Source organism: Drosophila tropicalis, unplaced genomic scaffold, assembly GCF_018151085.1.
Source record: "Drosophila tropicalis isolate 14030-0801.00 unplaced genomic scaffold, ASM1815108v1 contig_878, whole genome shotgun sequence".
Classification (NCBI taxonomy): Eukaryota; Metazoa; Arthropoda; class Insecta; order Diptera; family Drosophilidae; genus Drosophila; species Drosophila tropicalis.
In genome coordinates, this window is record NW_027173374.1 from 15615786 (window position 1) to 15641776 (window position 25991).

Sequence of the window (25991 nt, forward strand, 5' to 3'; positions counted from 1 at the left end):
GCCAATGTCGGTTGTAAATGTTTGTTTTTAGAATCAATATAGATATATGTATGTAGTTTTGTTATTAAAATTATTGTTATACATTATACGTTATTCATTAGCCATCTATCGTGTCTACTCAGTCCAGCGATGTGTGCAGTTTTGATTGGTGCACACATAGTACAGTCGCATCTCCTCTTCGGCACGTCTGGTCTGCGCCTGAAAGAATACAGCCTCGCGGTGGGAACACTTTGGGCATGCATGATCCTCAGTGCGTGGCAATGTCGGGTCAGATATCACGTCGGGCACTATGTGAGTCAGTTCGTCGATTTCGTGCATAATTTTGTTCACATAAATACAGTTGGAATCGGCCTCTTGTTTGTAGTCACAATTCCGGCATGCATAGAGTAAGATTTTGTTCTCCTTGTCCTCCTTGGGGTAGAGCATGTTATTGCATTCCTGACAAAAGCTACAGAAATAAGAAATTGAGAAACTTTATATTCAGCGTAAAGGGGAAATGCCACAGTACTCACCGTATGCCCACAAATCCAGGGCCTTCAGTATGCGATACATCAAATGCGGCTGCCATTGTTTTCTATATTTTTATTTAAAATTACCTGATATTGATAAAATTTTTCAGTGCCGAATAAAAACAAGCGGCAGATAAAGTGGCCAGACCCTTCAAAAATTTAAAGAGCGGCAAATGAAGTGGCCAGACTCTTTAACAACTTACAGAGTCTGGCCACTTTATTTGCAGATTGTTGTTGCAGCCCTGGAGTCGCTTAGAAAGTGTAAGCAATTCGGTATTTTTAACTAGGTGGCAACACTTACGATTATTGCATATTTTCGATAACAGCTCTTTGAACTGGTTTACATAAAATGAAACCATTAAATAAAGTTGTACATTCAAAATTCTTATTTGTAAACCAATTTACGTGGAGAGGGCAAGAATTTACGGCGAGAGGGCAAGAATTCTCATACACTAGAGCTGGGAATCCATCGATAGTCTCCCCTCTCGATGGTTTTTTAAGCGATGGAAAAAAATCGATAGTATCGATGGTTTGGTCTTTTTCCATCGATGGATAAAACCATCTATATTATCGATGGTTCCATCGGAAATTTAAAATGGTTATTCGGATTATTATTCAAATAAAATACAAAATTGTTATTTATGTTTTTAAGTTTATTTTATTAACATTTGAAACAAAAAAGAAAAAACTGCAAACAAAAACTTCATATTCAAACAAAAACCAAATTCATTAAGATCTTCAGTCTCAACTGGCTAACTTAAAACGTTATAAGTCTTTTACAGTAACTTATTGTGCAAAAACACTTAATGGTACGTACGCACAAATCAAGTTCGATAGATCGCCATCGAAAAATTTTCATCGATCTATCGCACTTTTCAATTTCCATCCATACTATCGATGGAGCCATCGATGGATTTCACAGCTCTATCATACACAGCGTTTGTCGTGTTGGAATTTTAAAGCATAAAATTAGGTAAAAATTGTTATATTCCGCTTGGTAAAGAGAAAAAACAAAACAAATTCCGAAATTAGTTAGCGGCGGATTGGTTACAACGAAGAAGGCAGTACTTATCAACTTATCGGCACGCACTTTCTTTTTCACCTTTGACGGCAACAAAGACTCTGACACATTCAATTGCAATTTGTATTCAGTTCTGAAAAAGTGCGTTAAGTAAAATTTTGTCTTGCGGTTAGTTGATGTCCCGGCAACACAAATTCATAGATAACTAACTCAATATTAAAAAGTATGCAACAAATTTAAATTTTCGATCTAGAATTATTTTCAACCCTAATTTATAATTATAATTTCTTTGGGGGATACAACAACGACTCTGCAACAGACTAGAGCAGGCAGCCAGCGTACTATCAGCCAAAGCGAGAACACACTTGTTGCATATAAAGTGATCTCGCTCGCACACTCAGCAAACGATCGACGGCGACCGCCATTGCTGCTTCTAGGCGTTGATGACGCTGGCAAAGTGAAAATTATAAATCAATCACGTGCCTAAAAGTAGACTAATCCCAAATTCTTGATCCTTTTCAGTTGGACGAGGAGTCAAGATGAATACCTCCAAGGAGGGTCAAAAATGGGAGAAAGAGACTGTAGTGAAAATCGTGGATCTCGATGAAGTTAGGTCGCCGTCCAAGGACAATAAACGTCCGTCTACACGTATGAAATTACTGAACGATGTAACAGGATCGACTAAAACTTCGTCAAGTGGAAAGACGGAAAAGCGTTCAGCAGCAGCAGGAGGAGGTGCAGTCATTAAAATACTCAATGATGATACAAGCACACCTGTTAGAGCCGAGAAACGCACAAGCGGCGGCAGCAAAAAGACAATTAGTCCCACTGTTCCGGCCCCAGCGGCTGTGAAGATTCTAAACGATAAGCGATTCGCCTCACCAGTCATGGAAACGGTAAAGATTAAGGCAAATCCTAGCAAGAAAAAGAAAATGGATCACTATGTCCTCGAATCAGTTAAAAATGAAAACAGTAAAGCTCCTCCGGACGTCACAGCCAAAGTTGTCGTCCAGAACGATGATGAAGATGATGATGACGATGACGGAGCCATTGCTTTTATTCTCGCCGACGTCGACGATGACGAGGAGGGTGATGACCAGGAGGCGGCGGCACGTAATAATGGCACAAAAATTGTGGTATCCCGCGACGAAGACAAAGACGATGACGACGACGATGAGGATGACGATGAAGGCGACGAGAGTCAAGTGGTCACTGGTGGCCATAATACATCGGCCAATCAGAATAGCATTAAAGAAATTGTGGAGCATGTCTGCGGAAAATGCTACAAGACATTCCGTCGCGTCAAAAGTCTGAAAAAACATTTGGAATTCTGTCGCTACGACAGTGGCTATCATCTTCGCAAGGCGGATATGTTAAAAAACATTGAGAAGATCGAAAAGGATGCAGTGGTAATGGAGAAAAAAGATATCTGTTTTTGTTGCAACGAAAGCTACGACACTTTTCATGTAAGTATGCAGAAATAGAATTTCTTTTTACCTTAGGTACTAATGTATACTCTTTTCCGTCAGCTGGGTCATATCAATTGCCCGGATTGCCCAAAGTCTTTTAAGACACAGACCAGCTATGAGCGGCACATTTTCATCACTCACTCCGAATTCAATACGTTTCCCTGTTCCATTTGCAATGCAAATTTACGCAGCGGACCCCTTCTGACGCTGCACGAGGAGCAGCATAAAAATCGCGGCAAGCCCTATGCTTGCAAGATATGTGGCAAGGATTTTACAAGGTCCTATCATCTAAAACGTCATCAGAAATACTCATCATGCTCGGCCAACGAGACGGACACCATGAGCTGTAAGGTGTGCGATCGTGTGTTCTATCGCCTAGACAATTTACGCTCCCATCTAAAGCTGCATCTGGGCACTCAGGTGGTTAAGAAGCCGGAATACATGTGTCATGTGTGCAAGAATTGCTTCTATAGTTTATCCACACTGAAGTGAGTATTAGTTCTAGTTGGCAGTTGGAAAAAAAGCTCATTTTACCTAATCTATCCCCGCAGCATTCATATACGTACACATACGGGCGAGAAACCCTTCGATTGTGATTTGTGCGACAAGAAATTCTCTGCTTTGGTGGCTCTGAAGAAGCATCGACGCTATCACACTGGAGAAAAGCCCTACAGCTGCACAGTGGTAAGTGTTCCTTTGCTCCAACTCGCTTATACATAATTGGTAACTAATAAATGTATTTGGTTTAGTGTAATCAATCCTTTGCCGTAAAGGAAGTCCTTAATCGTCATATGAAACGTCACACGGGCGAACGTCCACACAAGTGCAACGAGTGCGGTAAAAGCTTTATTCAGGCCACACAATTGCGCACCCATTCCAAGGTTCATTTGCGTCCATATGCATGTGATTTGTGCGATGAGAAATTTAAAACGGAGAAGCAGTAAGTTTTACAGGATTAATAGTGTTCAGCTTATCCAAACTAATTGGTTTTTACATTTAGATTGGAACGCCACGTCAAGGATCACTCACGACAGAAACGAGCCTCGTTCACTTGCTCCGAATGTAAGCGAAACTTCCGTACTGCTGATTTGCTCAAAGAGCACATGGACGCTGGAGATCATACACGTAAGAGTCATCAAAAATATCTATTCTGCGTCAAACTCATTCCCTTTTATTCTTTTGCACCCATAGCCAAGCCTCAACGCGCCAAGCGCAGTAGCACCAAAATCACTGGACGCACCGATTGCGCCATCTGTGACAAGAACTTCGATAGCACCGATACCTTGCGTAAGCACATACGTACCGTGCACGAATGTGATCCGGATGACATCTTTGGTGTAGAACCACCGGCCGCAAAGCAAAAGAAGAAAGATGACAAATCCACTGAACTGGTGAATGCAGCAGACGAGGAATCAGCAGCGGGTATAGCCCTTAATCCTGCAACCGACTCGATCGAAGGCAATGGTGTGGTGGTGCGTGAATTTCTCTTGGACGAGGGCGATGGCACTGCTCAAACAATTGTGCTCGAGAATGAGACTTACACCATACTGCCGCTCGAAGGAGAAATCGATGGTGAAGAGGAACCAGCGGGCAGGAAACCAAAAACAGAGTCAAAGAAGAAGTCTACCCAGGTTTCGCCTGTCGTTAAGAAGGAGCAACGTAAATCTTTAGCTGCCAGTCTGGCTGAAGCCATTGCTGATAAAGTAGACGAAGAGGACTTCACCGGCGAAGTGCTAACCGAAGAGGATGTCAAGCTAAAGGAGAATGTTGCCAAACTAATTGATATGCTAGTGGATCCACCCATATTAAAGAAATACGGCTGGCCCAACACCTCGGAGGAGACGGTGCTGTGCAAGGTCATTGAGAATTGTGGACACGACTTGACCAAGGGTGGCGACAACTATGCAGAAATGGAATATGGCTCACGTATGCGTGAATACTGCAAACTTCTCTTCACTGTAGTCATTCATAATGATTCCATAAAGTCCTTGCTCAACAATTTTCCCATTGACGATGTTATTGAATATGTTCTGGGTGACGAGGATCAGGATGATAGCGACAGCAAAGACAAGGATCATGATGATAACGATGATATTGATGACGACGAGGACATCGTCAATGATGAAGATAATGAGAATGATATAGATGATGGCGTTAAGAAGTCAATCAAAAAGACTGAAGCCGTCATAAAAGTTAAGATATAAGGACCATTTTATACGGAACGGACCACTTTTAGATCCGCTCCAATCCTAACACCCAAATGATTTAATTTTGTCAAGCATTTTTTTGGTTTTGGTTTGGACACTAAGTGACCTTAAAAATACGTTTTTATGAAAATTGTTCCACCTATTTGCAAAATCTGAAGGGTCAAATGCGAAAGTTTTAAAAATAAGTTTTAAATATATTGTATAAATTTTGTAATGATCGAGATATATATGTATATATATATATATACATATATAAATACTATTTTTAATAAAAACCTATTAAAGATGCAACATAAATAAAAAATATCCTCCACCTTCTCCCACTACTGTTCCATAAGCATCTTGTGTATTCGTTCGTTGTTAAGCAGAATCTTGTGACGACTCTCATCCACAAGTTCCTGATACTCCAAAATGCTAGCTTCAATTTGTACCAATTGCTGCTTCATCGGCTCTGTGGCGGAGGCTGTAAGATTCCTTTCACGCTTTAGGTCCATGGCCGATTGTGTGTAGGTGTCGCGCCACATTGTCAGCTCTAGCTGCATTGCATCAATGTCCTCGGGTATAAAGTCCATTAGTTTGCCCAATGGATTAACCGATTTGGTTAGGCTCTGTATGACATCGCGCAGATCGTTCACCTGACGTGCTGAGCTCTGACGTGCTCCTTGATGGGTTATTTGCTGCTGCTGCTGTCGCTGATCGTTTGAGTCGGGCGATTGTTGGACTAATTCCTTTTGAGTTTCCAATATCTGCTGGACCAAACGACCCTGAGCATCCAATTCACCATTTGGTTGTCCCGTTTCCATCTCTCCTCCTTGCCCCCCTGCTCCCCCTCCTCCCGTTTCAATGTCATGCGCGTGAGCATCTTCAATGATCACCAGGTTTTCGCCATCATCATCTAAATCGCCAAAAGTTTCCAGTTTAACATTGATTCCCGACATTTTTACCTGATCATTAGGCTGCAAAACAATCTCGACATTGCGTCTTCTCGGAGCTCCGGGTCGCGCGGAGGCCGGTCTTGCACTTGGTGGACGCAGCGAGGTGCGGGGACGTGGTGGATTCGTGTCATTAGAGTTTTCTCTAGTGAAGGTTCCCTCACGTTTAACCTCAGTGTTGCTGTGGCTGTTGTTATTGTTGGTATCAGCCATTGAAATGGGCACATGGACGGGTTCAGGTGTGGCGGTTACCTCAGGCTGCTTCTGACTGGCACTAGAACGTCGGCTCTTACCGGAAGATGCCGAACTGCGGCGCTGGGCTGAGGATTTGCGACTCTCTGGCTCAACAGATGGAGGTGGCGATACAGTTTCTTTTGTAGGCATTGGCTCTGGCTGGGGCTCTTTTTTAGGAGACGGAATTGCGGCAACCGATTGGGGTGCAGATGGAGGTGCAGCCGGCGATGGGGTCTTGGTTTCGCTCTCAGTTGAAAGTTGTTTCAGCTTGCTCTTGGCCACTGGTTTGTCTGGCGACGGAGTTTTCTGTTTACTTACTTTAGCTTTGCGCTGGGCAGCCTTGTCCTTCTCAGTGGGTGTGACCCGAGAGGCCAATTCCGTGGCCTTGCGTAACTTTTGTTCTTGTGGCGACATGCGCTTCTCCTTCCGCTTTTTGGTTTCGTCTTCCTGTTTGCTATTGGGTGAAATATTCTTTGTAGTAGTTTTGGTCTCCTTCGTTTTGGACTTGTTTTCCTTTTCCTTATTGCCCCCGAAGGATGCCACCACCTGTTGAACAGCTGCCTCCCATTCTAAATGCTGCTCCGCCACACTAGCCATGGCTTGAAGCAGCTCATTGGTCAGTTCGGGTTCATGACCAGCAACAATTTTGGAAGTCTTCACTTTTAGCTCTTTCTTTGTGGTCAGCTCTGCGGGTTAAGAGTAAATTAGCACACATTCTTGGCACCTCTAGAGGTTTACTCACTTATGGCATCGATCATCTTTTGGAGAAAACGTATCTTGTCCTCACGATCACCAATGTTCTCAAAAAGCTGCTCGTCCGCTGTGTATAGACCATCCAGGCAGCCGGTTTGCTTGATAAACTGTAACCAAAATGGCAACATAACTGGGGGGGAAGTGGAGCTGCCCACACTTACCGCATTAAAGACATCCATAAGAAAACGAAACGGAGGCTTTTTAAGCAACTTCTCCGTTAATGGAGGCTTCTTTATATATTTACCCAACGACTGTTGGGTAACCTGAATAATTGCATCCAACTCCTGGCCAGACATTTTCCACTAAATTTTCTTCTGCTTGTTTTTCTTATAGTTTTGTTTGTCTTGTTTGTTAGCCACGTCCACCAAAGAGTTGTCCTGGCAACGCATTCGCTGCGCAGGCGTCATCCGAAATTACCGTATTTCAAAAACGATTCCACGGACGTATTGGTGGATAGGAACAACTGACTCATGCAAGATTTATAAATACCCCTCTAAGTGTGATACTCACCACACCCCTGCTTCTTATATGTGTGTGTATGAATGACTTTTTAATGCTTTTTCCTTTCATTTTATATATATGTACATACATATGTATATGAATGCACATTTATGAATGTTTAACATTCTTATATAATAAGTAAATGTCAGACGTAATTGGTCTAAGGTCGGCCAAAATTAGTTTCACTGTTGTTAATTCTTTAAGAGAATACCAAAAATCATATAATTTTAATGATCAACACATTTTCGCTTTATTATTATAAAATATTTACATATAGTTTTTCACTCTCATTTTAATGTTGCATATCATCTGAATCAGGAGGTCTTTTCTTTTTAAGGCTCGATATAAATATGTTTTACATTAAAGATCAATTGGAGTGGGGGAAGGGATTGCACAAAATGTGATGGGTATTTATGTATTCAATTGAAATTTTAATACTTTTCAAAATCTAACAAATAAGTTACAAATTACATAATCAGCTGCCAAAACTTTCTTTAACATTTACTTCTCTTTCCGCTTAAATAGTCGAGCAGGAAATGAGCATATAAAAAATTTGCATTAACATTAATGAATCTCGAAACTAAATTATAAACGAATTGCAATTAAAGCTAAGGGGGACATACATATGTAGAAAAAACATTAATTATAATAGGGCTAGTAAGGGAAATTGGTTTGGGGATGGGAATAAACTTTGCAAGCAATTTGGCGGCAATTACAAGAGGGGCTTGTGGAATAAGAGCAAAACATTTGACAGAGGCTGCCTTGTCATCGTAGAGTGTACAGGTTTCTTTGTTTTAGGTATAGCGCAGCGCTTACAATTATAGTGAAAAGTATATATATGTATATATAGTTGTTTATCATGCATACAACATACATAGTTAGGGATAAAGGAAGTTTATCATATACAGCATTCATACGCACAGACACACACAAAAAATTAAAAACAATTTGTTAAAATTAACTCTTTCTCTCTCTCTCGCGTTCTACTTGGCTCTCGCTCAGTGTGTAATTAAACTAGATTTAATGATTGCTGCTGCTACAATTCAAAGAAATCATCTTGCTGCTTCTCCAGACGCTTCAATGAGTTCTGGACGCGACGGGTTTGTGTCGTATTTAGCAATTGCGCCGTATCCGAATTACCGCTGCCAGTTGAACTGTGACGCTGATGATGCGGCGGACGATTATTATTATTATTGTTGTTCTTATAAGAGTTATTCAGGTGATTATTGCGACGTTGTGGAAAGACATCTGTGTTGATGCTTATGCAAATATCCGCATCACTTTGACTGCTCACCATACTGCAATAGAGAGAATGAGATAAAATTTAGTTGAGAATGAAATACCAATAAGGATTACGATTGCACTTACTCCTTTGAACGTTCCACATATTTTCTTGACTCCGATATGGTATTATCAATTTTATTTAGAAAATCATTCATACACTTGCGATTCTCCTCCTCGGGCGTCATGGCGGCAACCGAATCAAGTGATTTACTTTGCTTGCTACTGCACGCGTTATGATTGTGCATCAATGCGGGATCCTCATCATTGGATTGTACCAGCAATTCACCAGCAATGGAATATGGACGTTGTGGTGGTTGCTGTTGGTGTTGTGGCTGCTGCTGCTGCTGCTGCTGCTCTTGTGGTGCTGGCGATGGTGGTGGCATACTAGTCTGAGGCAACGAACCGGAACGCATACTAGATGTGGAGCTACTCATATTGCAACTGCTGCTACTACCGCTATTTGTTTGACTTAATGTGTTTGCATTATTTTGATGTGCTTCCCTTTCCACATTCGCATCGGGTGTACCGGGTGGCGTGGCCAGTGCATCGACCAGCGTGGCAACTGTGTCACTACCCACCTGTGGATAATAGGGTGAGTTCTTCTCTACCGGCACCAGCAAGAATTGACGCAAAAATAAGCTGTCCGAGGCAAAGAGACGATTGGCCCGTCGTAGCTGTTCCGTCTGCAAAGTAAGAGGCAAACATATAAGTGAACAGATTAATACAATATATATCAATCACTACGAGTACAATCAATGCTCGATGTACATTATTCTGCGTCATTGTACAATTATTTGTCATTGGCATTAAATAGACAACATTCTATTGACCAACAAATTGATTGATGGATGAGCAAACAGTTGTTCATTTATGAAAATCTAATTCAGTAATTATTTGTGGAAAACGAACTGTTAAATATTATAAACTTATTAATCATTTCGATGAAATCTTTAAGAAAAAAAAAACAAGGCACCTAACGACTGATTAATGTTTATACTACAATTATGTGATAAACTGCAGAAGTAATAGATACTTGAGCTTTAATTCAATACGATAAAAACTTCTTCAAAGGGAACCAAGTTTAGATCTTTATAATTGAGCTTTAGCTTTTCACAGATATTATCTATCAACAAATTACTCATTGTTGTTGAGCAGTACTTAGAATTTCGTCCCAACATACTTAGCACACATCAGCTTATCTACTTTTTGGGAATCTCTCAACTACTCTTTTTTCCAAAACTTGAAATTTAAATCAATATTGAATCAGCGCTAACTGTGCAAACAAGATGACTTTGCTTGCTGTGGACATAAATTATATGCAGTAATCTGTCAAGAGTCGAAATGAGAAACATTTACCTGCAGCCATAGCAGATAAGCTTGCGAGAGATTGAACTAAATACATAGACAGAGGTGCAGATAGAGAGGGAGATGGATAGTACACATCAGATGGTGTCTAAAAAATGTAATTGTTATCTTTTGATATTTACTTTAGTCACTAAACAGACGGAACGACTTATCACATCCACATGGCTTGTCGTGGTAGGTAACTGAAGGTGGAATCATAATTTACTGGCTAACTGAATGGCTGTCGGATGGAAGAGTGGGTATGGATGGTGGGTGTGAAGACTGCACTAGTAGACTGGGTGGCGATTATTAAATCGATGGAAATTTAAAATTCTTTGAATGTTTCCAGTCTGCTCCAATGAGAGAGGGTGGAATAAATATCAAATTGTTAATGTAGCACACACATCAATATGAATATCTTATGAACTTACCGTGCAACCGTATTTGAGTGCAATGCCCTGTAGTGTATCGGATTTGTCCACCATATGCCTTATTAGGGTCTCGTTATTTCTCATATTATGACAGCAGGTACTTCCATATTTCTTGAGGGTGCGCGATGAGTCGCGTATCGATTGCTTTTCGTTAAACATGAATTCACTATCATCCATATCAGGCACGATCTCTTGAAACTGTAAATTGGAGAAATATATACTTTTATAATTGTTCATGTGTGTATGGGGAGCAGCTTGTGATGTCACAGCTGTCTCAGCTGAAGGGGGTGGTAATGAGGTAGAATCTGGCAGCCTAAAACACTTACCCCAGCGCCCTTTTAGACGCTTTGCAATACTTGGCCCAAAAACGGTGTCAAGCAGTAACAGTTACCTAGTTCAACAATAAGCAAACACAAAACCACAAGAAAAAAAACCAATACCAATAAATAAATATATAAAACGCAACAGCAGCAGCGCCAGCGCCAGTGCCAGTGCCTTTCACTTTGCTAAAAGTAAAATTCGTGTATTTTGCGCTGCTCTTTATGCCTCTAACTAAGCGTTAACTACGCCGTTTGCCTTCCTCTCTCAATTGCACATTACATGTGTGGTCTATGTTGCTCCCACATCGGGCAATTTGCAAGAGTTTTTGAACGTTTTGATTTTATTTGCCTTGTTTACAAAAAACTTATTTATTTTATCGATAACAATGTCAGTGGCGAAGATGTTAGCCAATTTGCCTCTGCTAATTAACAGAATGAGAGCCCTGGCTTGAATACCGATAGTTTAAGAATTGTTAAACCCCTTACTACGAGATAGTTTGTAAAACTCGTTTTTTTAGCATCAAGTCTAAGCTATATAGTAGTTCCATTACAAATAATATAGTTTGTGAAATAAACAAAAAAACAAAAAAAAATGGAATTTTGAATAGAAACATGCAGCAGTTAAGCAGCTTAATGTTGCGCATCTCTAGAAGCCATCAATCACTGACAAACAAACTCATCACTATTTGGGGTTGCCACTCTGTTAGATGTCTAATTATGTCTGGGCGCACATTTCGAAGTACCAGTTAATTACATAGTTTGTTTTTTAATGCAATTTTCGCTCGTTTATTTTGTGTTTAAACGACGTCTGAATAATTTGTTCACGTGATCGACCAACAAACGTTAGCGAGCTGTTGTTTGGAGGTATGGATATTTAAAAATTATCTACATATACATACATACATGTACGTTTGCAAATGTATTGTATTTTCCGTTTTGTTTTTATTTAACTCCAACCTGTTTGAGTAAAGCAGGTCGTACCTACAAACAAAGACTAAACAAATAAAGGCTACAGCTGCCACTGTCTCCGCCTGTTGCAAATATTATGGAAATTAATGGACGACGTGCTGCTGCCGGTGATTGTTAATTAACATGTGACTTTATTTATTTATAAATGATATCTCGCTCACTCTCCCCTATGGATTGGATGGCGAGCTTGTAATACACATATGTATGTATGTATGTATTACACTTGGCCAGCAAAAACTTGTACACAATTACTTCCTTCTGTCAAAGAATTTGCATTTGGTCAGCCAACGGAGCACAGTTAAGGTCAACAACAAGTAGGAATTATGACACTTATGCAGGTATGTTTCAGCTAACCATTTGAAAGATAAATTCCACTGATAAATGACTTTATGTTTGCCAATTATCTGACTGCGGCTGGGCTGGCCAGAACTGGCATGAGCTGGGCTTTTCTCCAAGTATTTGGACCTGCGGCTCTGGTTATGAGCTCTGACTATTTCTCACAGCTCTAATAGCTGGTCTAACGGTGTCGGTCAATGACATGCATATACATATGTAATTCTGTCTATTTAAACAATTGCACAAACCAGTCACGAGTTAAGTTGTCTCTTGGTTTTGTTTTTGTTTTAATTTTTGCCATGCAACTCTTTTCTATTTAGGGTGGGAATCGGCGCAGGGGAATTCTTAATTTATTATTCTCCCATATATTTATCACATGTCTGCTACCAGGTCCGGATTCATGAATAGTTACAAAAATAAAATTGCCTTCTTGTTGGAATTCCTTTTGAATATATTCAATGATTATAATATCAGTTTGTCAAAATTCTCGGCCGCTGCCTACAAAGGCAGCAAAGAAGAAGCATTCCTGGTGGTTCTTTGGGCTAGTAAACCTAGAAATGGTATTTGGCTCTTGTATGTTCCATAGAGAAAGCTCTTCAAATTGTCAATTCCTGGCACAATAAACAAAGACCAGCTGATTAATGATCACAACACGAGCGATCGCTCAGTGTTCACATATTTGTATGTGGTGCGGGGGACTTTTTTGTTTTTTCTTCTGTAATTGTGTTAATGGTCATGTTAATCAAAGCAAATCGAGCAACAGCCACAACACAACACAACACAATATATGTATGTATATTTATTTATTTTTGGCAAAATAAACCTACATAGATCAACTTGAGACATAAAGACGCTAAATAATTAAGCATATGTGTCAGTTATGCTTCTCTGCTGAGTCACCTGATACAAATCTGTCTATCTGGTTTGGCTTGGCAACATTTTCCACTAACCAAGAACTTTACATACAATTATATTTCCAACTGAAGGCCAAACCCCATTAACTCTTTTTGGGGGAGAGGTCACCACACAGACACACACACACACACATTAAAAGCTTAAGGCATTCTATAAATTCAATATCAATATCGATTTCAATTAACCAAAATTTATGGAATCGCTCCAAAACGAAGGTTAAATTTAAGTAATGCCGCCAATGTGCCACTATCTATCTACTTACTAGTATATACGTATGTATTAATTAAAATGAACAAAAAAGGAAATTGCAAATTGATAAACGAAACGCAAGCAAGCCCCAAAAACCAAAGCAAATTTCAAAACAGAAAACCAAATTCAAAATGGTGCCAACTTACAAACTGTATTTGTATCTATCAATAGTAGAAAGATAAAATATACTACAATATGAATATTCAAAATGAATTGTGATTGACAGAGCCTGAAAATAGTTGACAGAGTCGCACAATTTGACACTTTAAATACTTTCATACTGAACGGGTTGAGAATGGTCTATGAAAAACAAACACGATTCAGAACTCCAGAGAGTTAACCTTACACCTGCTTTAAACTGCTCTTCAAACTAAAAAATTAGGAGCAACAGCTCTTTAAAAAATCTACCTTTTGACAAGTTTTAGCACACTTTCAGCAGTAAATTTCTTCATTAAAGGATAAAAAACATATGCAGTAAAAAAAAAATTTCATTGAAGCTATTAAGAGACCTGAAGTTGTCATGAATTGAAGCAGACATTGAATCACGTTTCAATGAATCGATATCAGGTTGCAAAAAGATAAACGACTATGAGAGTCTTCATTACGATAAATCATCTTCGAATTTCACAAATTTCACGTAGTCATAGATAAGGTTTTAACAATGTTTTGTTATAGGTTTCAAAACTTTGTAGTACTACTAACATTAGGAGTGACCTTCTCGTGTAAGTCTTATCAATAAGTCAAATCACTTATTTAGTTATTGGCAAATTTATAAGTAACTATAAATTCCTATTCTATTTTGTTGATTCGAAATGTTCGTATGGAAACGACAATTATCTATCATTGATGCGTCAAGCTTAACTTGTCGCTCCGTTTTGGGGGCTATCTATCCTGCTCGTATGTCGCAGACCTTTTTTTGGCTTGTATAACACTCTGGGAATACTCGTTGAGAACTTGTGAGCCTACCTAACCCATAAGTCAAGTGCTCAAGTCTTGAGTGTCTTGTCATTTAAGTTTATTTTTCTGTATATATTTTGATAAATTAAATAGATGGGGTTTTTTTTTTTTGTATGCCTCCTGTAACTGCAGCTATTATCATTGTACACCTTAAGTTGTGCACTTACATACTGTTTTAGTTATTAGTCGAGCTGTTTAGCAGTTGTGTGTATCCAATTGAAGGGCAGCTGATTATATTTTAGGCCCGATATATATAGTCATTTAACGAGCTGACCTAATGGAGACTTACATGTCGTTGCACAGAATTTGGGAAATTAAAAAGATGAGATTTTATAATTTTACTAATTTATGATCATTTTGGTGTCATTTGCTTGCATAACATAGGAATAATCAATCATTATCAGCTAATAACGTTTAGTAAAAACCAATTTTCATTATATTCGGACATTAAACTTGTCATTACGACACTTGTGAAAGCTCATTAAAAGCAAATAACTCTATCTAAGTTAATCAAAAGGAATCAGACGGTGGGGCAGAGAAGAGATTTTAATAAATTAAATATTCAAAATAATTCAACGTGACTCTGAATGACATGGAAACTAAAGAAATTGTGAACGGAATGCCGTATTGATGCCCTATACTCTATGGGCTGAAAGATTGCATTTTTCAGGTCCTATTCGGTCATAATATATTTAAAATTTGAACAGTTTCCACTAAAAAACTTCAACTTTTGGCAGAAAATTGATTTCAATTTCAAAACTGCGGTTGATCCTAGTTATTTTAAACTGTTCTCTTAATGTTTGGATATTCTTTTGGTTACTTCCAAGTCGATGGTTTGAAAGGGTACTTTAATAAGCGTAAAAGACAACTGGCACACTTCTTTTGAGCTGCTTAAAAGTGATATTTTGGCCTAAAATATTTTGAAATATATATTTTTTGAGGGCATAGAACATAATTTCTGTAAAATAAATGAACAGCTTCATAGTAAACAAGTGTTAATTTGAAAAAATAAGCTTAGATTGTTGGGGAATTATTCGCAAAGAGCAACTAAAAGTCGCCAAAAGTTGTTACTTGATTTTTTTGTGGTTTCTTTTGTTTTCTATGTGTGTGACGATCGTGTATATAGGAAATTTCCATTTGGCAAAACTTTCAGCAAGTTAATTGAATTTTCAGCTATGAGAAATCTATTATATAGCCAAGAGGCGAATGTTCAGTATACATATATCAATCTTTATAAGAGTCATATATTAAATACCTTATGTTCTTAACGTTTCTGTACTTGAGTGAGTGATTGATTGAACCAACAAAATATATATAGAAGAATATTCTTGTCATTGGAGCCATCGAGTGGGTTTTCTGTTTGATTTAATCAACTATTAAATTCTATATTTATTAGTGTGTAAGTATTATTATTTCATTCGTTTTTTTTTTTTGTTTGTTTTTTTTTTTTATAATCATTTAATGTTTTGTTTTTGGTGAACGTAAATATACTAGTATTATTATTATTTTTTTCTTTTGTAGATAAGATTGTGTACGGGGAAAGGTGGCAGGTGTTGGAGCACAAAGTTTGTTTATGATCAATATATTGTACTCTCAATATATACCTACATACATATACATATGTACATACATAAGTGCAAGTATAGTAAGTAGGTGGGGTTAAAATATGATTAATTGCATATATGGTAAGAGAGCAGACAAAGGCGTCTCTTACGAATGAAACAAAGTCAAATTCCTCATAAAAAATTGACGCTGGAAATGAAAGAAAACACTTTACGGCATTTTATTCATACTTATATACATTTGTGTAGATAATACGTATGCCAGAGTCAAGGCTAGATTGAGATTCTATTGAAAGGCATAGTAAATGCTGAATTATCTATATTTTATTTATATTCCTATTTTGTATTTCGATTTGAATGTAACCGGTAGGAACTAGTACAAAGTTGTCAGCAATTCTCAACCGGTTTGCCAACACAAAATCATCATCATCCAATGTTCTATGGATAGTTTAACAAGAAACGATTTTCGAATCGAAATCCAAAAGAAATACCAGTCTCTCTTTTGTGCTAGAACTGCAACAGGAAGTAAGAATAATTGATTGATAATTAACCCCAAACTGACTCTGTTATTTGGTTTCTTTCAAGTTTCGCACTCGCCTCGAGTGTTGTCCAATCCTCTGACTCATTCAGATTTCCAGAGAGAAACCACCTTTTTTCTTATGGGTAATTCACACTCATGCATAATATTTCGCAGCTTAAATGTGTGGTCTGTTGAAAGATTTTGCGGCATCTTCAGAGAAGAGATTTCTGCTTTAAATAGATGTCTTCTTTTTGGAGATTTCCCAAGCATTCAATAAAGAAATTGCGAATTTGCAGTTCAAGAAGTTTCAAGATTTGTTTCAGACACACTAGGCACTAAGACTAAGTTTGTAAGTGGTGGTTTCAAAGGAAAACCTCTGCAACTTGATTATGGAGAAAAGTTTCGTTTAACATTTTAAATTCAAGAATAATCCACTTTGGTTTGTTCTTTTCCATTTGCAGTACGATTTATCAACTCATAGACTAAATTTATGCATGTTTGGTAAAGTTATCTAATTTTGGGTAAACAATACATTTCAACTTAAGGTTTTTAAGGTTATTTTTGGTGTTGTTGGCTTGCTTGGGCTTTTGTCTTTGTTTATAATGCATGAAGATATGAGTATGCAGGTCGCTTGGCCTCTTTCCGAAATGGTTTCTGCGTTTGTTTTTTGTTAAAATGAAGGGCAGTCAGACTGCTCTGGTATGGCTCTAATGTTGCCATTGAAGGGTAAACTTCAAGTCCGAGTCCAAAGTGCATAAAAATGGCGGTTCAAAAGAGGGCCTTAAAACCGGCTAGAGGCTTCTTAATCTTCGGTGTGGAGTGCGGTGCGTTGAACCCAGGTTGCAGCCAGACCTAAGGATATTTTTAGCTTCAATGGAATGTGGAACCGGGCTGGGTTACTACTACTTAAATGCTGACTTTTTAGCATTATACGCAATGATCATTGGCCTAATTAGCAGCTGCAGCTAGTGTTTCGTTGGCTGCTGCTGCTGTTGTTGTTGTTCAGTTTACTCAGTTGATTGTTGTTTCATTAGCTCACTCATTTGCAATGCATAAGTTGCTGGCCGCATTACTGGACTGACTCTGATGACGATGACTGGCGTCTGGTCTGTTGTTGGTTGTTTGGTTATTTGGTTTTGCTGGCTGCTGCTGACATGTAGCTATAGTTGCTTTTGGCCAGATTCGCTTCAAGCTCTGCTAGAGCTTACTCATCGCCATTGCACGCACACACAAACACACCGCATGGGTGGCAGATTTAAAGAAATATTCATTTCGAATCATGGGTGTAGTATAATAAGTATTTAATAGGTCTAGAGTCTATAGTTTAGAGGATCAAGATCAAGCGACTTTTTTTTTAACCACATTCTAAATCAATTATTAATGGGTCACGTTTAAAAATCTTCCGATCCAGGTGAAAATTATAATCCAAATGTTGCTCTATTTCATTTCTATCGTATACAGGAAAAATCAATTACTTTACCCCCATTCTTAAGATGTAATTCTAGCTACAACCATGATGGGAGGGAATGGTGTTTCTTTTTTGGTTGGATGGCATGCGAGGGGGGTAATGCGAGACTATTTCGACATGATCGTGTTTCCAAGAGAATAATTTATTATTTTGTTTGTTACTTTAGTTTATTTTTGCTGTTGCCTTTTGGTTGTGTGTTTCTTAAATGCGGTTAAGCACTTTGGCTTCAGTTTCTTTTTTGCCCCTCTCACACCATTGCTTTTTTTTTTTGCAGAAAGCATTGGCTTTGTGTGTGTGCTAGCATGTTGTTGTTGCCGATCATGATGTTGGCAAATATCAGATATATAAAGAAGAAATATAGTATCAAAGTGAACGACCCTTGATTGGGCATGACATATGCGCTAGACAAAGGTTTTAGCTTGGCTTCCCAAAAGAATGTCGATCTCTGTCATAATTTGCATAATTCTCTTTCTCAATAACTGACAATAACTGATCTTTCACTGATCTTTTTAAGATCATTCACCTCCTTTTTCTCTGAATAAACCTATATATATAAGTATATATAAATTTTCGCATCTAAAGCAACTTTGTTGTCGACAAACAATGAATTAGCTTTTAACATTTATTTCATGGTAGAACCTCCAACCCTAACCTTGCCCAATGCCCAGAGACAGTTAATGATATGATTCATATGTATATACACATATGTATGTATGTATATATCTCACCTGCGAGTGCAGCTTCCAATCTTTGTAGGCCTTCACAATGTAATCCATTTCCGTCTGTGATCTTTTGTGGTCTTTTGTTTGGGCTTTGTTTTTATTTTTGACAACTGAAAACGTAAAATATGCAACGTAAGTATAAGAAGATTCTTTACACTTAATCTCATATTTATTTTTTATTTTTATTCATTTTTTTTTTGTTTTTGATAATATGTTTTATCACAATCATAAAAAGTTTTGGTATTTCAAATTCATTCTATGTATGTGTGTTGGGGGTTTCTTTTTTGTGTTTTATTTCAACATTTAGTCAATTGTTTTAATTTTCGGCACGATGTTGAATTTTTCCACGCTTATAAGATGGTATTTTTTGTATATTTTGTTATTTTTCTTTCCTTCTGTCATTTTGTCGGTTTGCTGCAATCAAAATTCGTTGCGCTAGTTAAATGTAATTTGTTTTTGAGCCAAGGCCTGCGATACACTCTGAAATTTTGTTACTTATACACTTGACAAAATGATCATATTAGTTTTGTTCAGCTGTTTGCTCTACCCCAAACCAAAACAAAACAATTGTAAAACTACTGTAAGAAATTCTTTGAAAATTATCTTCAATTAAGAAAAGTAGTGAAATAATCTGACTTTATTTGGGGGTCCTAAAGATATTGTAACTACCTAAATACATATGTATGAGACGAGTAATTTAAGCTTTAAGAACTTAAATTTTCACTTACTAGATCTTATATACTTATACTTATACTTAAGTTTATACTATTCCGGACTGCATACCCTAAGGGGCAAAGCCCCGCGAGATCTGCCACTCGATTATAGTGCTTTACCATTTACATTGTAAACTTTTTACTACCTTTATTGGTATTGTAACAGTGGAGATCGTTTTTATATACTTTTTTAAGCCCTAATTGCTAAATTTACAACTTTTCTATAAAAACTTTAAAAACAAAACACTAATGCTTTAAGAGTTATTCTTTATGAGAATTAATAAAAAAATGTTTCGAGTAAATTTTTCTGCTTTTAAACAAAAGTTCTTTCGACGAAAGGGTCGTCATTAGGCCAAACTGTTGTGTTACTTGAAATATTCTTCAGAAACATTGTTTCTACAAGAGATCGTTCGAAAAAGTGTATATTTACAAAGTTTTTCTTAATAATTCGAAATCTGATGATGTTTCACAAAATGTTGAACCGTTTACTTTTATTTTTTGAAAATGTTTAGAATATATAAGTAAATTGTAGTATACTTGATCTATGTATATATGAAAAAACAAAGTTTTCCTGTTTTGAAAGTAAATTTTGCACATTTTCCAAAGAGAAATATATCCTTTATATAGCTTAAATTTGAAAAATCGTCTCAAGCATTATTTTGGCAACTCTGTCACTCGTGCAATCTAAAAGAGGAGTGGGTGTCCCCCGCTCCCTTGTTGGCACTAGTTTTTTGTTTCCCTTCCCCTCCCCACTCTTTTACTCTTTCATTTTGTTATGTGTCTTTGCACTTGTGCAAATCTTCAGAGTGGCTTTTGATACGCCTCCGGCGTATGCGTGGGTGTGTTAGTATGTGTGAGTCTGTCTGCGTCGGTGTGGGTGTGGGCTTCTCAATGTGTGGGTAAGTGAATTTGTTTTCCGTCTGCGTCAGGCAAAAAAAAAAAAAAAAACGGCAAAATTTGTATTGTACCGCATTTCGTGATCTTTTACAGTTGACAACGTTGTGCGATATTTTTTTTTTTTTATTTTTTTTTTTATTTTTTATCTACATCAACACAAAAAAATTAAATTTTTGTTTTTTATTGTGGCGAAAATGTATATTAAATATTTAAAATATACAATAAATGTTTCAAATAATTTTTGCACATGTTTTTTTTGTGATGCTGCTTGGCAACGAAACTCCAAATCGAAGCAGAAGGCGATTTCTTTTGACGTTTTTGTTTTTTTTTTTTGTATTTTGGCACTCACACTTATCAATATTTTCTTGATGCTGTTGTTGTTGTTGCGATCTATACAGCTTTTTGGCAGCGCGTAACACTCTCGTAACACAAACACACACACGATCTAACGATATATGTACATATACATATATATGTATGAATATGTATATATATTTTTGTCTGTAACTAACTAAACTAACTACACACAGAAAGCACAGCCGTGGCCACAGGTGGTTGTGGTGGTGGTGCTGGTGGTGCTGCTGGTGGAGCCCAACCAACTTCAAAGAGCACTCGATAACAACTGAACTCTGAAAATGTCAGTTGAGACTGGAGCAGCCAGCTGGACAGAGACAACAACGAGTCACCACCGCGTTTCTCTCCGTAAACCCTCTCTCTCTCTCTCTCTCTCTTTCTTTATTCGACATGAGCTCCAAACTGACGTCGGCAAATGCTCTCCCCATACCTCTTTATCACCCGCATCCATTTGTCAAAGTTGCGATACGATCCTCTCTCGCTCTCCCTGTATAAATCTCCCTCTTGTTCACCGTCTCTTACTCTTTCTCTCTCTCTCCTTGGTCACTCTTCTTTTTACGTTAGTTAGTTAAGTTTAAGTTGCGTCTAAGTTCTTAGTCCAAGTGCATGGATATGATATGAACTGGACAACAGTAAAGACTCGTTTTAATGAAATAATCTGCAATATTCACAAACATTGTCCTTTCACAACTTTAATGTCCTTTTAATACTAAATCCCATTCTTATAGTCATAGGGAAACCTCTATATACATTGATTGGCACATGAAATGAATCTAATCAAATGATCAAAAAATTTCTTGTTAGAACTTTTGGAAAATCCATTATAATTTTAGTGAGTTGGCTTTTTGGGAATATCCCAAATGAGTTTGAGTGATGATATCAAGTGTTGACTGTATGAGAATGGGATATGCCTCTCACTAGATTTGCCTTTCACTGAAACGATCGCTCGTAGTCAGAGCCGGATTTACAGAACTAAGGCCCAGGGAGCTGAGTTTCTTCTGAGAGCCCCAAACCATTTAATTTTTAGGAATTTTTTTCGAAAACATACAAAATCTGGTCTGAAATGTTATTTTTATGCCTAATGTTGGTCCTGAAAGTCGTTACGTGTTGCGGGCTTATCCTTCCCTTAATACTGCCCTGCTTGTCGTTGTGCTCCAGATGGGGCATACAAACATAGATTGTGCTCAATTCAAGTGATAATCATTTGTTATTATTGTTGACAAGTCGGAGGCAGCAGCAATCGTTGAACTTACTCTTCGGTCTTCTGCTAGAGTCGCTTTTAGGGTATTGATAAAGTCTCCCACTGAAAACCATGTGTTAATCATTTAAGCAGCTTTTCCCCTCTCTCTCTTTCTTTCTCCTTGATTATGATAACTGATAGATGACACCTGGTTAGGCATTCACACACGGGGCGCCATCATTGTTCGACGACGTCGTTTGTTTCTAGCTTAATTAGCATACAATAATTATCTATGCGAATGGGGGAGATGCCTTCTTGGAAAACCTAAATAAGTATGAGCATCTTAATGGGGAATTTTCCAGGTTAGCGTCATGTGTTTGCGAATTTTGTGTGTGTGACTATTTTTAGCTGAAAACCCCTGATAAGATTTGGCAAAAGGTTTCATTATGACTATGACTGTCTGAATCGGCTCCATCATCAGATAAGCTTTTTTAACTGCTGTCATACAAGGTAATCCATGTTAGATATATTGTTTGTACGTAGCGCAATGGCAACATAAACAACATTATCGATAACCCTTATCTAAACTAAACTAAACATACCGACTAACGGTGATCCACACAAATAGACATTGGTATGTGGAAACTTCAGCCTTTCCCGGTCAAGCCTCCAAGATGTGGAACTTTTGCCTTTACCTGGATGAGTCCCCAAGTTCGAGAGATTCACTTTGCACACACTGGGCTTTAATTTTATCGGCTTTATTGTATTTGGTTAGTTTATTAGCTTATTGATAAAATTAATGATTACTTCACAATATTTCTCTTTATTTTTCAACTTTACTCTGAATGCACTGCTCACACTTCGAGACACAACTTTTTCGGCTTACTCTGTTCCACTGACTCTCTGCGGACTGACTGACTGACTACTTCTCGCTATCGTATATCGTTTTATCGACATTACGTCGATACCGATTCTTACTCGAAGTCACCTCCACCATACCGCGATCCTACATTCGGCCATCCGACCTCCACATTCGCCCCGAATGATGGACACCATCTTTTCATATACTCTGCCACGGTGGTAGTAGATTTCGGACCTTCTCCATCTCCTACTTTCTCAACCGCATAGCGACCATGCCTCATTTTCCGAACAACCTGATAAGGTCCCAAATATTTTCCTTTAAGCTTAAGGCCAGAACCAAACTGCGTCCGCTTAACAGCCACCAGCTCGTCGACCTCATATTCACTTGCAGATTTTCGACACTTATTAAACGTTTTACGGTTCTCTTCTTGCATTTTGCTTATATTCCTTTTCGCTGCGTCACGTATTTCGGACTTATTGTGTTGTAACTCGATTAATAACTCTTCTTCCAACATACCCTTTAGTTCTAAATCGTAGCTAGTCCTCATCTCCGTCCCAGTTAATATCTTAAAGGGGGATATCTTCGTGCTTCTAGGTGGTGACGAGTTTATAAACTGTTGCACCCTACCTATGTGCTTATACCATGCTCCAGGATCATTGGCACACAGTTTCGTCAACAATGCTATAACAATCCGATTAACTCGCTCTACTTGCCCGTTTCCTCTCGGAACTCCTGTCGCAATCACTAAATGTTGTATCTTCTGCGACTCGCAGTACTCTTTAAAAATGTGAGACGTAAAAGCGCTACCTCGATCACTAACGATCCTCTTTGGATTTCCGAACAACTCAGACTGTTTCTGCAATCTCTCAACAACCTCTTCCGAGCCTGTACTTTTCGTCGGATATAACCATACGTATTTCGAAAATGCATCGACTACTACCAATATGTGGTTATATCGTTTCTTGGTTAACTCCATTGGCCCGACATGGTCCACGTGAAAAGTTACCAAAGGCTCATCTCCTTTATCAATAACATTCAAGAAACCTTCCTTTCGACCCTGTTTCGACTCGCTCACGATACATTCCATACACGACCTCACTACTATCTCTACTTTGTTCAACAGACCAGGTATATAATATTCTCTTTCCACTAGATCAACCGTTTTTTTAACTCCGAAGTGCCCTTGTCGATGAGCAACCAATATTATCTCTTGCTCCATGCTAGTAGGTATTACAATAAGTTCCTTAACGGGATCCTTATACAATATTCCGTACTGCACGTAATAGTCGGCGTGCGTTCCCTTTTCTAACACTTTCAGAATCGTGCTGATCCATTCATCTTTTCTCTGTGCAAATTGTATTTTACTCTTCAAAGAATCTCCTGACAGTAAACAATATACTCTACTTAACGCGTCGACATGTTTCATTTTGACCCCTGATCTATGCTCAATTTCGAAATCAAAATCTTGCAAGAATATAGCCCATCGGGCCACCCTTAGCGGAACGTCACGTTTCTTTATCGTCATCGCAAAAGCATTACAATCGGTAACTATCTTTATCTTTATGCCCATCACGTATATTCTCCACTTCTTTAATGCTTGGATTATAGCCAGTACCTCTAACTCGTACGAGTGATATTTTTCCTCAGCTGGAGTAGTTCGTCTGCTCATATACTCTACCGGATGGTATTGTTGATCCTCCGAATCTTTTTGAAGTAAAATCGCGCCGTACCCATACATACTCGCGTCACAATGAACTTCTGTCGCACTTCTAGGATTAAAAAGACGCAAAACCGGTGGATTACTCAATCCCGCTTTCAACTGTTCAAAAGAAGCTAGCTCTTCTATGCCCATTTTAAAAGGTACGTCAGCTCTCAACAAATTCGTCAACGGCCTAGCTATCGTAGCGAAATCCTTCATAAACCTACGAAAATATGAAGTAAGACCCAAATAACGTTGGACTCCTTTCACATCCCGAGGAACTGGAAAATTCTCTACGGCACTTGTCTTCTCTTTTGACGGTTTGATAGTGCCATTTTCTATGATGTATCCCAAAAAATTTACCTTACGCTGAAGAAATTGACATTTTTTCCATTTTATCTTTAATCCCGACTCTTCTGCTAAACTTATAACTCTTTTCAATCTCTCAATACCCTCAAACTCATTTTTTGCTGGAATAATAATATCATCCATGTACAACATCAATATGCCTTCATTAATCAACGGTCTCAGCATTGCAAAAATATATCTAGTAAACACAGCTGCTGAATTATTAATGCCGAACGGTACAAAATTAAATTCAAATTGCCCATTTTGAGTAACGAACGAAGTTAGTTTCTTTGAGTTTTCTTCAACTGGCACATGGAAGTAGCCATTACACAAATCAAGAGTTGTAAACACTCTACCTTCTTGTAGCCTATGTAATACATCGTCAATCACTGCAGTTGGAAAATTATCTCTTATAATTTTCTGATTTACCTTTCTGTAATCGCAACATAATCTCTTTTCTCCATCTTTCTTCGGTACTAATACAATTGGAGAAGAATACTCAGATACACTGTGGCGAATTATTCCTTCTTCTAACCACTCCTTGACTTGTTGATCGACTCTTTTCTGATCTTCATACGATAAGCGTCTTGGTTTCTGATATACCGGTATTTCATCAGTAAGTATAATCTTCATTTCCACTGGACAGTTAGCTGGTTTGACCGGACTATAATCCGAAATGATTTCTAGGACTTTAGACTTCAACTCAATGCTCAAATGGGAAAGCTCTATCTCTGACGAAAAGTTTTCGACTCTCGTAGTCAATATCTGCCCAAACGTGTTTTGCAACTCTTCTATGGGACTTTCATCGCGTACTGGGGGTGGATCTTGCGGATTACTGTAACGAGTAATAACTTGATTTCCCCCAACCGATTGATTACTCCCGTAAAACACTAATCCTTGTTTTCCCATTGTAGCATTTACGACCTCAAATACGTCATTTCCAATTACACCATCATATAATGTATCTCTATCTCTCACTACATGGAAACACATCTTAATAGGAACACCATCTAATGCCGTATCCAACTCAAAAGATCCTTTGGTGTAGATTTTCTTACTTCCTATTCCCATTAACTCTTTTACATTCGAACTTAAGGGAACTGGGTAAACTCGTTTGTACGCGCTCTCACTTATAGTCGAGATATCACTACCTGAATCGAAAAACGCTGATATAACCTCATTGCCAAAACGAACATCTTTGAAGACACGATTATATGATTTCTGAGTAAGCTGCT

At 38.2% G+C, this 25991-nt stretch overlaps 4 protein-coding genes across 7 annotated transcripts; 1 reads left to right on the forward strand and 3 right to left on the reverse strand.

Annotated features, from left to right (window-relative positions):
- Positions 1 to 20: 20 nt before the first annotated feature.
- Polr2I (RNA polymerase II subunit RpII15) lies at positions 21 to 672 on the reverse strand. The gene is made up of 2 exons (XM_068301443.1): positions 513 to 672; positions 21 to 448 (listed from the first exon to the last, which is right to left on the reverse strand). The coding sequence occupies exons 1-2, from the start codon at positions 566 to 568 to the stop codon at positions 115 to 117; spliced, it is 390 nt and encodes a 129-aa protein (XP_068157544.1). The 5' UTR covers positions 569 to 672; the 3' UTR covers positions 21 to 114.
- Positions 673 to 1412: 740 nt separating this feature from the next.
- su(Hw) (suppressor of Hairy wing) lies at positions 1413 to 5432 on the forward strand. Of its 3 annotated transcripts, none has more exons than XM_068301395.1 (7): positions 1413 to 1482; positions 2053 to 2996; positions 3060 to 3487; positions 3551 to 3683; positions 3749 to 3939; positions 4000 to 4124; positions 4191 to 5431. In XM_068301395.1, the coding sequence occupies exons 2-7, from the start codon at positions 2070 to 2072 to the stop codon at positions 5201 to 5203; spliced, it is 2817 nt and encodes a 938-aa protein (XP_068157496.1). In that variant the 5' UTR covers positions 1413 to 1482; positions 2053 to 2069; the 3' UTR covers positions 5204 to 5431. The 3 variants fall into 3 exon arrangements, with proteins under 3 accessions (XP_068157496.1, XP_068157497.1, XP_068157498.1); XM_068301396.1 differs by having other exon boundaries at positions 1444 to 1753; positions 4191 to 5432; XM_068301397.1 differs by lacking the exon at positions 1413 to 1482 and adding an exon at positions 1840 to 1987 and having other exon boundaries at positions 4191 to 5432.
- On the reverse strand, positions 5386 to 7455 carry IFT54 (intraflagellar transport 54). The gene is made up of 3 exons (XM_068301400.1): positions 7287 to 7455; positions 7115 to 7232; positions 5386 to 7058 (listed from the first exon to the last, which is right to left on the reverse strand). The coding sequence occupies exons 1-3, from the start codon at positions 7419 to 7421 to the stop codon at positions 5530 to 5532; spliced, it is 1782 nt and encodes a 593-aa protein (XP_068157501.1). The 5' UTR covers positions 7422 to 7455; the 3' UTR covers positions 5386 to 5529.
- Positions 7456 to 7851: 396 nt separating this feature from the next.
- Positions 7852 to 20905, reverse strand: red (LysM peptidoglycan-binding domain-containing protein red). 2 transcript variants are annotated; one of them, XM_068301421.1, is made up of 5 exons: positions 20663 to 20905; positions 18710 to 18813; positions 10686 to 10883; positions 8995 to 9593; positions 7852 to 8924 (listed from the first exon to the last, which is right to left on the reverse strand). In XM_068301421.1, exons 2-5 carry the CDS (start codon positions 18755 to 18757, stop codon positions 8663 to 8665), a joined length of 1107 nt encoding a protein of 368 aa, XP_068157522.1. In that variant the 5' UTR covers positions 18758 to 18813; positions 20663 to 20905; the 3' UTR covers positions 7852 to 8662. The 2 variants fall into 2 exon arrangements, with proteins under 2 accessions (XP_068157522.1, XP_068157523.1); XM_068301422.1 differs by lacking the exons at positions 18710 to 18813; positions 20663 to 20905 and adding an exon at positions 11012 to 11368.
- Positions 20906 to 25991: the final 5086 nt, after the last annotated feature.